Source organism: Epinephelus fuscoguttatus, linkage group LG4, assembly GCF_011397635.1.
Source record: "Epinephelus fuscoguttatus linkage group LG4, E.fuscoguttatus.final_Chr_v1".
Taxonomy (NCBI): Eukaryota; Metazoa; Chordata; class Actinopteri; order Perciformes; family Serranidae; genus Epinephelus; species Epinephelus fuscoguttatus.
The window spans coordinates 4,773,165-4,787,737 of NC_064755.1; the positions used below are offsets into that span (position 1 = coordinate 4,773,165).

Below are 14,573 nucleotides of genomic sequence, written 5' to 3' on the forward strand. Positions count from 1 at the left end.
TGAAAACATGTTGACAGAGTTTTCCTTTGGGGACATAATTTACAGTTGAAAAAAGGAAATAAATAAATAAATAAATAAATAAATCACAATATATTTTATCACAATACCCGGCATATTGCAACACATTTAAAATCGCAAAAATACTATATCGTCACTTAAGTATCATGATAATTTCGAATCATGGATCCTCTGGCGATTCCCACCCCTATAAGTTAGTATCTCTTGATATGGGCTGCACAAATAAAACTGACTTGACAGAAAACACAGCTGTTTTTATTTCACAGAATACACAGCCTCATCCCGTTTGCAAAAATAATTCTATAATACACAAAATTGCTTCATCTGAAAAGTGTCAGAGTCTTCAGGTTTAAAACTATCACAAAGAGCCGGGGGCAAGGAATTCTGGCTAAAAGCAACATGAAACCCTACTGTGTGTGTCAAACACCACTCTGAGGCATGCAGCAAATATAGGATTTTGTTCTTACTTATAAAAATGTAGGTTCACATCAACAGGCTAATTACAAAATTCATACAAATGCAAACAGAGTCTTCATACCATCACATCATAAAGGACAGATTAGTCACCTACATGGGCGCAAAGTTCTTCCTCATGTCACAGACCATTTTGCAGTTGTATTACGTCTTTCTTCATAATTTTTTTCTTTCTGTTAACCAACAGGGGGCAGAGAGACTCCAAAACAAATGATGCTTCTCAACACCAAGGATGCTTCCTTGGTAGAGGCTAGGCAAGAACACACATTGGAACAGGCTATTGAGTGTCCAGATGTGCATCCTTGAAGAGGCCCCGCCATCAATTCTGGCAAATTATCCGCAAGGAATTGTGGGTAGTTCATGCCTGCTGAGGATACACACATGCATCTTTGAAAATTCTCTTAAGGAAGGACTCTGTCCTCGGTAAAATTTGAAGGATCCTTGACATTGATATTTGATGATGTAGCCGCCTTGAAATTTAAGGATCCTTCCTTGACTTTGAGAAGCACCAATAGTTTCAGAATTAAAGCTGATACTCTGTAAGCTTATCAAGTTGTTGTGGCTCTTGTGTTAACAAACACCCAGCGGACACAGAGCAACATCAGCAACAAATAATAAGTTCAATTGTCTTTAGCTCTAGAAACACTCCAGCAACTGTGGTTTCCTGTGATTTTTTTTGGAAAGAACTCTCTTAATTCTCATACTAATTATAGGGGAAATAGGAACTTTCTTACAAGAAATGCTTCATTTAACTCCAAATATATGTTTATATGTTCACACATGCCAAAGAAATATATCTAGTGGTCTGCTACTGACAGTCTAACAGTAACCTGTTCCATTGGTACATTTACATGTTACATTGACTTTAAACTGTGTTATTGCTGTAAAGTTGAGCACATTCAGCATAATAAAAACATTGACCACAATCCTATCTGGGCAGCAAAAAAGATGATCTTACAGTGGCATGCATAGGTTTGGGCACCTGCAGTCAAAATTTCTTATGCTGTGAATATTTAAGTGAGTGTAAGACTAACTGATCTCCAAAAAGCATTTAGTTAAAGATGAAACATGCTTTTCACCATTTTAACCATGCAAAAGTTTGGGCACCCCAAGACATTTGAGCTCTCAGACAACTTTTACCAGGGTCTCAGACCTTAATTAGCTTGTTAGGGCTATGACTTGTTCACAGTCATCATTAGGAAAGGCCAGGTGATGCAAATTTCAAAGCTTTGTAAACACTCTGACTCCTGAAACCTTGTCCCAACAATCAGCAGCTATGGGCTCCTCTAAACAGCTGCCTAGCACTCTGAAAACTAAAATAACTGATGCCCACAAAGCAGGAGAAGGTTATAAGAAGATAGCTAAGTGTTTTCAGGTAGCTGTTTCCTCAGTTTGTAATGTAATTAAGACAATGTAAAAAAGACCAAGAAAATGTTCTGAGAGAGCAGCTTGTATGATTGCTAGAAAGGCAGATAAACATCATTAACCTAAACATCATTACAAATCTGTCGATGGACCTCAAAAAGCAGTGTATGCATGACGGCCCAAAAATCTCACAGAACTAGAAGACTTTTGCAGGAAGAATGGGTGAATATCCCCCAAAACAAGAACTGAAAGACTCTTAGCTGGTTTCACAAAGTGTTTAGAAGCTGTGATACTACGTACTGCTAAGTACTAAGTACTGACCACAAATGTAATCTTGTTTAAAATATTGATGAAATGTGTCAACTTGAACTTTTTGCCTCTTGGAAATCTTTTACTTGCTAAGCTATTCACAGTTAACAGAATTTTGACAAGGGGTGCCCAAACTTTTGTATGCCACTGTGTCTTATGAATTCTGAACAGGTGTCCCTGAAGGTTTCATGGTGAACATCACAAGAACTTTAGGCCTGTGGTGTAGTAGAGGGTACAAGCAGGTATACAGGGTATACCCACCTCTTTTTATGGCTGTTTACAGTATATCCACCAACCAGCCAAAGAGCTACTGGAATATATGGAAGGGTATACCCACTTCCTCCTCTGTAACCTACCCATCTACCTAGTAATACACCCATCTCATCAACTACCGCTACACGACTGCTATAGGCTAAACTGGAGACCCAAACTCACAGTCATTGACCATCTGATCCAACAGCAGTAAAGCCAGCATTCTCACGGTGACGACAAACTTAACAGTGTTCACATCCTCTTATAATTTTTGATACATTTTACAAAGAATTGTGGTTTACAAATGTGTACAATGGATGTGCAATGATACCAATGTGATTGTACCATCTGAGAAATGGTATTCTACCAAAGTTTTGATTCACACGTAAGAACAGGAACACATGTATGTTGTGAAATGGGCTCCAGTTAACCTATACGTTGGTACTGAGAACAATGGTAAAGACGTGCATTGCTAATGTACACATACATCAGAGAAAATACTGTAAGGAAAAAACAATAATAATAAAGTAATAATAATAATATTAACTTAATGTACATAATCACAACACTAAATATGAAAATACAGTACAATTGTAAAACAACAACAACATTACAGTATATGTAAGAAAAGTACTGTCAGGAGACATATCTGAAGCAGCCACTGTGTCTATTGCAAATAATCTGGGGGTGTGTGATGGTGTTGGTTTAGGCTAAGGCAGAACATGTCCCAGGTGGAAGATGATGGAAATTTCTGGCTCATTATCAAATAAAAACAATCTTATTAGGGACAAAGTTTCTTACACGGGATTTATACCTCTGCATCAAACTGATGTGCTACCTACCTCTGCGTCAACACAGAGCCTAGACTGTAACATATGGCGAAGCCTGATGTGCACCTCCCCAAAAAAGAACCTACACACTACACTATGACAATAAAGCCCCCACAAAATAGCATTTTAAGTCTTGTGTGTGATTCATCCTGGCTTCATATGAGTAGAGTAACTCTCCGCTAGCCACTAGGCTAATTTATACCATGTAAAATGCTATTGGCTTGTGCTAATAACATTAGCATTTGCTTTCTGGGGGACATTTTTTTCCAAAGGTTACAAGAACAGTTGTTGACATTAAAATGACATGGAATGTAATGGTTGACAGATTAGTTAACACCTTACTCCCATATTCCCATTCCCATTTTTCTCAAAATGTAGTATTGATTATCTTTAGTTTTAGTATTCTTAAAAAGACAGCGTGTAGTTGTCAATCTGTAGTTTTTAAACATGTTTGCACTTCAGCACACTTTACAATTTACATATTCTGTTCTGACTGGACAGCTGTTTTCAGGGACATGTTCGTTTTCTGTGACAACCTGACGTGTTGCTCCCATGCACCATATAGGACATTTATATAAAACTAAACTTTTCCCAACTCCCCACTGTTGCTTGTGTGTTGCACCTTTGCACCACTGACAGTCGTGCCTCCTTCTGGAGCAGATTTCCACTGACAATGACTGACATGTAGTTGCTTTTCTATCTTTGTAGCTGCATGAGTGAATACACCGCTTCAATCTGAAGAACTGTGATAAAAATCCATCCAAAGCTTTCGAGGTATTTTGCTCTTGTTTGCAATACACTCACACGCATGCACGCACGCACGCACGCACGCACACATACACACACACACACACACACACAAAATGGAGGTGGAAAGGGTAACAGAGGCAGAGACACACACACATATGCTCACATGATTATTTACTAAAAGTGCCATGTCTGTCCATGAATGTGCGTCTGTGTGATAAGTACAACTCAGCCATGCAGACACACACGGGACTCCTATCATACAGGTGTGCATTTGTACATTTAGGTGTGTGCATCCTGCGACTGCACAGGCACACACGCTTGCATGTGACTCTGTCCAACCAAAATCAGCACAGAAAAAAACATTTAATGTGATTAAAGCAGGAAAGTCAGTAAATCACTCTGCATTGATCTATGTGAATCTTACATTATCTGCTGTCCACAGCTGCTTTATACTGTATGACAAACTTCTCCTTCAGTTTATGAACTCTGCAACATCTGAAGGCAGCAGGACCCATATGCTGATGGATCCACGGCCTCTGAGAAGCACTGCACTGGAGCGCGCTGCCGTTACACACAGCCGTTCACTGAAAATGACACCAGGCTGTTTCAGTATAACCACAGAAACCTCTACACACATCAAACCAATCATTTAGAAGTTGATATTCTGCTTTTTATAAAGCAGATGTTGGGTTACCAGGGCTCATCATAAAATCTTTTCAAACTTTCTTTTAAGCAAAAATAGCATCTGTTTTATCCCTGAAGCACACTGCAGCGCAAACCCTGCTGAGTAACTTTAATTACTGAACTATGTGACCATGTATGAAGTGAAATACATTAGAATTATTTTTTAAATATTGTTGGTCTGTTATGATCATATAAACGTTTCACCAAATCAATTTCTTCATTTTTTTATTTCTAGTGTTATTATACAGTAATCATCCTCAGTCAGTCAGTGGGTTTAGATTTGTACTGATGTGTGTCGATGTCATGACGCTCTAAACCATTCGGACAGTCCCTGAGTTAAAGCTTTCCATTTGCTGAACTCGTCATCACGTTTGTGATTGGCAGAGCTATGATACCAGTGATGTGACTGGATGAGAGAGTATTAAAAGATCACTACACCAGCTGATCAACTCACCTTCAACCAGCCCTTTTAGATGTTGCGCAGCTGCTGCACACACATGTACATGTGCACATGCATAATGATGATATATACACATGCATATGTGTGTTTAGCATGTCTGAGGTGTAATTATTACGCACAGACACACATGAATACACACATGTAGGACTTTTAGTAAATAATCACACCAGGGTTGGTGTGTCTTATCCTCTGTGACCCTTTCCACGCCCCATACACACATACACACACAAACACACACTGTCCATCAGTCAGCTTTGTCCTTCTTTCTTGGCGTGACTTTACTTGCCACCGCCGATCCCACTGCTCCGACACCCTCTGTAACCATGGAGACGCTCCCTTTGACCAGTCCTGCACTGGCTGCCGGCACACTGGTCACAGCTGTCTTGGTGAGCTCAAAACCTTTAGTTCCCACCCATGCAACGCCCCCCAGCGTGGCACCGACAACATTTCGTGTCATGCTGAAGAGGCCACCGCCCATTCTCCACATGACTCCTCCCTCTGGCCTGGGATGGTCCTTATCTGTGTCTAAGACAGAAAGAGACAGAGAGAGAGTCAGAGACAGTCAAGCTGAAGCAAAGGAGAGACACACAGGTAGAGACAGAAAGACAGAGGGAGAAATAGAGACAAGGCAGAGAGAGAGAGAGACACACACACACACACACACACACACACAAAGAGATAATGACAGACAGACAGACAGACAGACAGACAACCAAAGAGAGACAGAATTTAACTGTAATAACTGTAACTGTAATTTAAAATACAAATACAAATGTCTCCCCTTCTGTTCCTGAGATATGACACTGAATAATGGCCAGAGAACATATAGAAAACAACATGTAAACGTGTTGTCTTGACGCTACGGCTGTATCTAGGCTAACGGCTAACATGCTAACTATTATTTCTATGTCACTAGTCACTTGAAACAAATTTAGGACGATAGGAGACAGGTTGAAATAAACCGAAATTTCCCTTTAAGGTGTTTTTCACTTATTCACGAGAATGAGAATGTGACCTAACCTTTGACCACCAAAAATCGAATCAGTTCAGCCTTGAGTCCAAGTGGACATTTGTGCCAAATTTGAAGAAATTACTTTGAGGTGTTCACAAGGATGGGACGGACAGAACCCAAAAACATCATGCCTACGGCCACAGCTATTTCAGGTGCGGAGGCATAAAAACACATTTGTCTCTAGTGATAATGACTGTTAGGTCAATAGCTTTCTTTAACTTGGTGCTTAGCTAAAGCCTTTATGCTGTCGAGAGTTCCTTTATATGCTTCGAGTTTTGTTTGTTATTGCACTTACTTGGTTTGTTGAAGCTGATTGTAGTCTGTCCGGTTGGTTATGTGTGTGAGCCTGTGCATGTGTTGGCTCTGAGCTCTGACATGCATCAAATAAATCGAATGAACTAAAAAGTACAAATAAACAAACATACGCTAATATCACTCGATTGATTGATATCCAAAAAATAGCATTCAATATTGTGTCAGTAAGTGTCGAGTATCAAAACAAAACGGAGCAGAGCAGAGCAGAGCAGTAAAAGACTGCGTGCTCTCTCAGCATTCACTGTTTGTTGCACACCTGCATGCAACTAGTGACCTGATTATAAAGGCCTTTCGTTAATACCACTGGTCAACACCAGATGGTGACATTTCTCATGTATTTAAATGAGTAACTAAAAATGGCTCCAACAATGACAATAGGCCCATTTCCACCGCAGGAACTTTAGGGTAATTTTACGGGGCCGGGGCCGGGGCCATTGGTGTCTCCACCGCAGGAACCACTCCCAAAGGACAGAGTTCTGGAACTTTTACAGGGGCTAAACAAGTCCCTGCCTCAGAGTAGGTACTCAGAACGGCCCCGAGAAACTCCTTGCTGGGGCTTGGGGTTTACTTGGTGCTGATTGGATATACTCAAGGCGGGATGTGACGCCAACAGAAAGCAACAAAATAGCCGGCATTTTTAAAACTCAGCATGGTCGTGCAACGCTTACGTCACATCCAGAGCCCGGTAACTTTACAGGAACCTTCCTCCTACTCCGCCCTCTCAGTGGAGACACGGTGGTTGAGAGGGCTGAGCGAGAGGACGTTCCTGTAAAGTTCCTGCCCCCCATATAGTACCAGGAACTTCTTCAGTGGAAATGGGCCAAATGGCCCACATGATCAGAGCTGGAGGGTCCACTTAGGTCCACTCTGGTATTAGACATATTGACACACATACCTGAGACCATCAGGTGTGCAACAGGAAAAGGGTTTGGACCCGGCCTGACTGGACCTGTGATGATCTCTTGTTCCTAACAACTGTATGGATGTAGTTCCTCACCATGTTCCTCTTGAAGGCAGGGGGAGACTTCCTCCTGTTCTCTGTCTTCACAGTTCTGGTGGTTGTTGAAGTCAACAGGAATTGAGCTCACCTCCTCCACCTCCTGCTGTGAAGTCAGCACCTGAAACACAGCATGAACCATCGATATTACAGGGTGGTAAAGTTCTGCACTGAAAAGCAAAGCTATTTAGTGAAGAAGGAACAGTCCTGATGAAGTGTGTGGATATTCCTGAGTGATGGTGTGCCTTGAAATGATGCTGTTTTTTATTATCTCAGGTAACAGAATTCATCAAAACAAATATAACATTGGATATATACTTAGTGAGAATTTTCAGTAGCTGTTACACTAAAACATTTTAATGCCCTGTGGGATCAATTTTTTATTTCCAAAACCTGGCTGGATCATTTGTGGACAATCTGAAGATGCTTTGTAGCAAGTTTGGTGTCAATTGAGCAAAAAATGTGGAAGGAGATAGGTTTAATAAGTTTTAAAGTTTTTGGAAAAAACAGAGGTGGTGGATCTTATGGAATTACCATGGTCTAGAGTGCCCTCTCAGCACTTTTCTAGTTTGGAAAACACTCATATAACTAGAAAAGTGCACTCAGTAGAGTACAGATCTCCACTAAGCGGCTGTGTTTAGGCTGTGGCTGCTAGAGCTGCTCATGGCCACTTTGGGCACTGCTGTGCCCAGTGGAATTGACAGCAAAGAATGAAAACTTTTTTTTTAATGCATCTTAACTTTACATCTTAACGTTTTGTCTTAACTTTAGTGGTTTATAACAAAACAGATACGGAATTAATTTCTAGATGCTCTGAGACCTGACTTTTCTATGGATGTGAGTTTTTGAGCCATGACAAAGGCCAAAATATGGCCTGCACCAGATAAGGTAAGGCATCTTGTTTTTTGCTGAGACAACGCTTTTTGTCCTGTGCTTTTGCTACATGATTTTGTTAATGAGTTTTGGTTTCTAGCAGCTGGTTAGGAGGAGTAAGAAGTGAGCAGTCTATGACGACATAATAAAACAAGACTTTCAACAATTGTAAATTATTACAACCATGAGAGGTCCTTGAGCATATAGTCATAAATGTGCATATCAAATATTAGGCAGAGCTTCTGACAGACTAATACACACACTCACACACGCTCACACAACTAAACACATGACCCTCTCCAGGCTTATGCCAGAGGGAGATAATGCCGATCATGTATTTCTGGAAGTACCCACAGAAGTACAAACATTACTGTATGTTACCTCAACCAAAAATCAATTAAATGAAGAAAAGAATGGATGTTTACGAGGCAGGGACATGTGCACATGTGCACAGTCTGCCATACTTTATAATTCAATAATCCAGTATAAGGTTTTAAAATAACAAATAAATAGGTTACTATTGTAGACAGGCCTACAACAATAAATTAAAAAACAAGTATTTCTTAACTTTCCTTGTAGTATCAATGTTCAAATGCATTTTATCATTATGGTTGCATGTCATGTTTATGTGCTTTTAGGTATTTTATTGGGTTAGGTGTCAGGTAGGGTTGCAACAGTATGAGATCTTCACTGAACAGTAACCACCTCAGCAAATACCGCAGTTTTGCAGTATCATAGTATTACAGAATTAATATCATTATCACTCACAATGTCCCTTAAAGGGATGAGAATAGAAGGTTTACTTTGGTTTAACAAACATTTTATCACTATATTTGAAACTTGAAACATTTTTTTAATTGGAAGTTTGTGTAAAAAGTCTCCTTTTTGAAAGTAGCTAAAATAAAGGTTAGATTCTCCATCTAGTTGTTTTTTTCCAATACTGTAAATAAGCAATTGTAAATTGTGTAATAACTGGAGGCACATAAACATCAGCACATCATCAGTATTGACCAATATCAGCTTTAAAATGAAAAATCTTGATTGGCCAACATGCTGATGATGTTAGTACGTCATTGTTATCAGCCAGCATCGGCCTAAAATGAACTATCAGAAAAGGCCAACATGCTTTTTCTTATTTTGCACAGTGAATGAATATTACATACATTGTAAAGCATTTTGTTTCATGTCTCCATCTGCTGGTGGGCCATCACAATAAGCGTATGCATGCATAATATGATGTTAATTCCACTACAGAAGAGACTTGAAGACCACTAAAATTAGGAGGGGACAAAAATGGATATAATGACATCGGTATTGGTTGTCGGCCAAATCAAATGTTACATATTGGCATATCGGCTAAAAAACAAACAATATTGTGCATCCTTATTTAATACCTTGAAAACAGAATACTGCTGCAACCCTAGTGTCAAGATGACATTGTAAATTTATTATTTACTGTAAGTAATGTGGAAATATCTGTTGCTTATATTGTATATTTTAATAAGGACCCCAGGAAGAGCAGTTGTTGACAACAAAGTAATTAATGGGGATCCAAATAAACAATAAACACTATAAAAAAGAAACTTCCTATTTAGCTCATTACTATAGCCCATATAATTTTCACGTGTATATATCATTTCCTTATTTAACACTACAATGATATATTGCAAAAGGTCCGTAAAGCTAATACCCATCTTTCAGAGTCAAGGAAAAAAAAAGTGGGGGCTTATCTTGAGTCTCCCTCACTAGGAAAGCTATGGATTCCAAATCCAAAAAGAAAATAGAGGAAAACAGAGGATTTCATTGTGTGCAAACTAATTTATTTGCTTTCTCCGCCAACACTACAAAGTTAAATTACCAAATAATCACAAATAGCCACTGCAGAGTAGCCACCTTCTGGTAAAACATTTTAAAGAATGATGAATGCTTATTTAGACCTAATTTAGACTGAACAGGCCTTTGTAGATATACAAATGAACATATGACTATGAATATATACTAGAAAATCTCATACTTTACACCCCCCTGTATTTTCTCAGGAGACTCAGATCTTTCAGCGTCTGCAGAAGCATGTTGCAGAGTCATCTTCTACACTGTCGAGTGCTGGGGCAGCAGAGTAAAAGCAGCTGATGCTAACAGACTCAATAGGCTCAGCAGGAAAGCAGGTTCTGTCCTGGGGGTGGAACTGGAGTCTTTGGTGGAGGTATCGGAGAGAAGGACGCTGAGAAAATTACTCAGTATTCTGTACAGCGCCTCTCACCCCCTGCATGCCACTCTAAAATCATATCAGAGCACATTCAGCCATAGACTGAGACCACCGAGGAGAGGCAATATAACTCCTCCTCCACTTCTGTAGGGAGAAAAGCTGAAACAAAAGAAACTGACAACAATATTCACCTACATTAGGTGCACTACATTTAAGATGGTGTCACTACTTTTCAGTATCTTTTACAATATTTTTCTCAACATCATGTGCATTATTTCTTTTCAGTATCATGATCACGTGAATGTACTGCTATATCATTTTCTCAAAATCAGCACATAAATCATCGGGAGCAGTGCGCTTCTTTCCACAATTTGAGTTCATTTTTAGTAACTCTTGTACTTATCTTACTTCTGTTGTTACTCTATTAGGCAGTGGTTTTTGCTTTTGCTCTTTAAAAACACATCTTATCCTGTATATTAGAATATTTTGCCAGATATTTAATACACTGGCACTGACACTCTGGCACAAGAATTTCCTTCTGGATAAATAAAGTTATATTAAATCAAATTGAATACATATACATAGCTTATTAGGTTAATTTACTGGTTGAATAAATCCCAAGAATAAGGCAATTCAGATGAAATTCACCATTCACTAGAGCACAGCCATATATTGGTTAGAAGGGAAGTAAAGGCTGAGTAATGTAACGTTAGTGATGAAAAAATGTAGGCTACTATTTCCCTTTAAAATGTAGTGGAGTGTTAGAATAAAGTAGAAAATATATTTTCAGTAAATCCCCAAAAGAACTCCAGCCTCTCGGGTAAACTGATTCACCATCTCATCGTTTCTTTTTAATGGTATAATTATAACAAGAGGACAAATTCATTCATTCGCTCACTGTCACATTATTTGTCACCCACATGAACTGTTACCGTCCGCTGCTGGACTAGCTGTGCTGACAGTTAACATGTAGCGGTAATGTCTGCACAGCTGAATCCTATTTTACAGCAGCCTAAAACATGAGTTGATTTTACCGCAGTGAGTTATCTGTGCTCTTTATGTTAGCTCGCTCTGAGCGACACACACAAAACGATACAACACACACACCGCTATCTGCTGTCTTTACTGTTGTCTCTATTGGCAGCCTGTGACGTTACTGGATATCAGCGTCACCACTGACACTACAGTTTTGGCTCTGCAGTAGAACAAGACCAAAGAATATCTCACCTCCATCCCGTTAGCTGCTTTCAAAACGTTTCCTCGGTTTATGCTTTTAGCGCTCCTGCTTCTGTTGTTTTGCTGTCAACCTGAAAGCGGAAGTGACGTAGTGTTGTTTACTGTGCGGTGGTAGGGGCAGCAGCGCTGTAGCATCATTTCGACCATCGCTGCTGATTTCTTTTATCCTTGAACTTGTATTCCCTGACTTATTCTGTACATTTGCCTCGTGGAAAAAAAATATATACAATAAAAAAGTAGTGAAATTAAAAACAGAATTCTTAAATTATCACCCAAAGCTAAAGAAATTCATTTCCAATGAAATTACAAAATGCAATGGTGTCAATGCTCAAGCTGAACAGCACTGAATACACTGCAATGCTCACTTGAATAATAGCCTACCATGCATGAATGATGAGGGATATTTTAAGGTGTTTTGAAAAGCAGACACTGCACTGCAATACTGGCTGTAATGTGTGTGAATGTCAATGAGACCAATACTCTGGAATATTTCAAAGTTTTTGAAAGGCTGACTCTACACTGCAGTGCTGGCTTTAACGTGTAAGAAGAAGGCGAATTAGCAGGAATAGATGGAAAGCTGGAAATGAGCTTAGTATGAGTATTATTGAAAAGTTGAATGATAGCCTACCAATACTGTTGAATATTATAGCCTTCTGTTAATACAGGGTTATATAGACAGCCAAATTGCTGAACACAGAACATTGGTCTCTCCATCCAGCTGATTAGAAGATTAATTATTTTACATTTTTTTAAATCTTTATTCAAAATATTGAGATACATAAAGGTTTATTTCGTGGAGATTTGACTTCTTAATAATTCTAATGAGGGAGAAATAAGTACGACTAGAGGTTTGTGGATGTAATGAACCATGGCCTAACCTTTAAAGTACTTTTGGGAAGTAGAGTAACTTTAAAGTCTTCAATCAATAATGGGTGACGCTTTACAGATGATGAAGCCAGGCACACCCAAAAATGTAAAAAGCTTGACTGATGAATGTGAATAGAGACACGTCATGCAGATTAATAAATAGAGCAGTGGAAGTGCCTCCTCCTGACAGACCGCTGCACTCTGCAACAGCAACACAACAGGTTTACGATGAGAGATGGGGTCCGTTTCACAAAGCAGGTTTAACAAACTCTGAGTCTAATACTGAACTCTGAGTTGATCTACTCTGAGATAGGAAACTCTGAGTTTCCCTCATTTCAAGTTTAACAGACTCTGAGTTTTCACTAAACCTGCTTTGTGAAACGGACCCATGGAGTGCAGCTGGAGCCGCAGACATGCCAAGACTTCTCACTGCGAACATGTCTACATACTGACTTCTCGAAGTATTTTTCAATGTGTGGGGTATATCATAGGTTATTTTATTATTGTTTTAAGAGACTTCATACATTCATCTGATCGGGGGAATCAGACATTTCCAACATTTTCATTAATTTAGTAAAGTAGATGGATCATTTGGATTGCGCTGTCTAACCTGCTCCAGGTGTGACACCAGTTCTCTTTCGCGTTTGTCCTTTCATTTCTGTGTTGTTTCCATGTTTCCTTGTCGCTGCATCTCCTTAGATTTCTTGTATCTTCTGGTATAACATCAGCCATTTCTTGTTTCCTCTTTACTTGCAGATGTTGGGTCGTCTCCTCCCAGTGGTGCTGCTGTCACTGCCCGCCGCTCTTGTTGAAAGTGTCGCCGAACTGCTTCGGACCTCGATAGACAAGAAGGACCCGATCATCGGCGTCTCGGTGGAGTGCGACCGCTGTCCCCTACCCACGCGAGTGCGCGCCGGGTCTGTCGGGCTCGTTCACGGAGCTGTGGAACAGTACCAGGTGGTGAAGACGCCGTGCTCAGCACAGAATGACTGACTGCCAGTGTGAATGTAGACCGGGATTCTACTGCAAGAAGTGGGACATGTGCCTCCACCACATCGAGTGTCCGTACGGACGAGGGGTGCTGACCAAAGGTAGGCTGCACCAATTGGCGCCTTTCCTGCATTAATTCATGGTGCAAATGTCTTAAAATAAAACTCCTCTGCTACTTCATGTAGTTACTGAAGGGGCAACGCATATGTTTGACATATTGAGGGGGGAGTGTCCCCTGCGCCTCCCCTGCAATCTACACCTTGGCATAATTTATATTCCTGATAACCTAGAAAAACAAGAGTACCAAGGGACTGTTCGTTACTTATGAGGGAGGGGTGGTGGAAAAACGGGGAGAGGCATGACAATTCATTTTTTAAGCACTGGGGAGGGACTGATGATTTTTATGTTGTCTTTGGGGAGGGTCATACAAATTTAAATGGTAGGAGTAAGGGAAAAATAGATACAGCAGAGTACTGCGATATTTTTGTGTGGCAATATGGTCTCATCACACAGCACCAGGTATCCATTTTTTTTATTACATAGATTATTAATATTACAAATAGGCTACAAAACTTAAGGAAGCCTACTAGAGTAGGCTAATATAACAAATTGCTTTTTCAGTCCACTGGATACATTTTGCTGTTTCAACACAATGAAGTGAGATGAATAGACTGTCAACATCTGTATTATCAAATAAGATAAAGTTTTCAAAGCTGTCCTTTGGGGACATAATTTACACTTGAAAAAAGGTAATAAATCTCAATATATTTTATTGCAATACTCAGCATATTGCAACATATTTAAAATCACAATAACATTGTATCATGACTGAAGTATTGTGATAGTATCGTATCATGGATCCGCTGGTGATTCCCACCCCTATTAAATGGCTGTACTTTGTATTTATCTTACCACCAATTTTTAATGAAGTTGTG

At 39.7% G+C, this 14,573-nt stretch overlaps 1 protein-coding gene across 1 annotated transcript; it reads right to left on the reverse strand.

The window, feature by feature from the left end:
* Positions 1-394: 394 nt before the first annotated feature.
* On the reverse strand, positions 395-13,439 carry zgc:101566 (Transmembrane protein 263-B-like). Its single transcript, XM_049574535.1, has 4 exons — positions 13,259-13,439; positions 11,773-11,852; positions 7,467-7,587; positions 395-5,667 (listed from the first exon to the last, which is right to left on the reverse strand). Exons 2-4 carry the CDS (start codon positions 11,776-11,778, stop codon positions 5,387-5,389), a joined length of 408 nt encoding a protein of 135 aa, XP_049430492.1. The 5' UTR covers positions 11,779-11,852; positions 13,259-13,439; the 3' UTR covers positions 395-5,386.
* Between the last annotated feature and the right edge of the window lie 1,134 nt (positions 13,440-14,573).

Excerpts from the sequence above, each read along its gene's own strand:
- zgc:101566 (XM_049574535.1), bottom strand. Across the intron at positions 5,668-7,466 it reads CTGCCTTCAAGAGGAACATG|ACACAGATAAGGACCATCCC; the intron begins GTGAGGAACTAC and ends TTTCTGTCTTAG.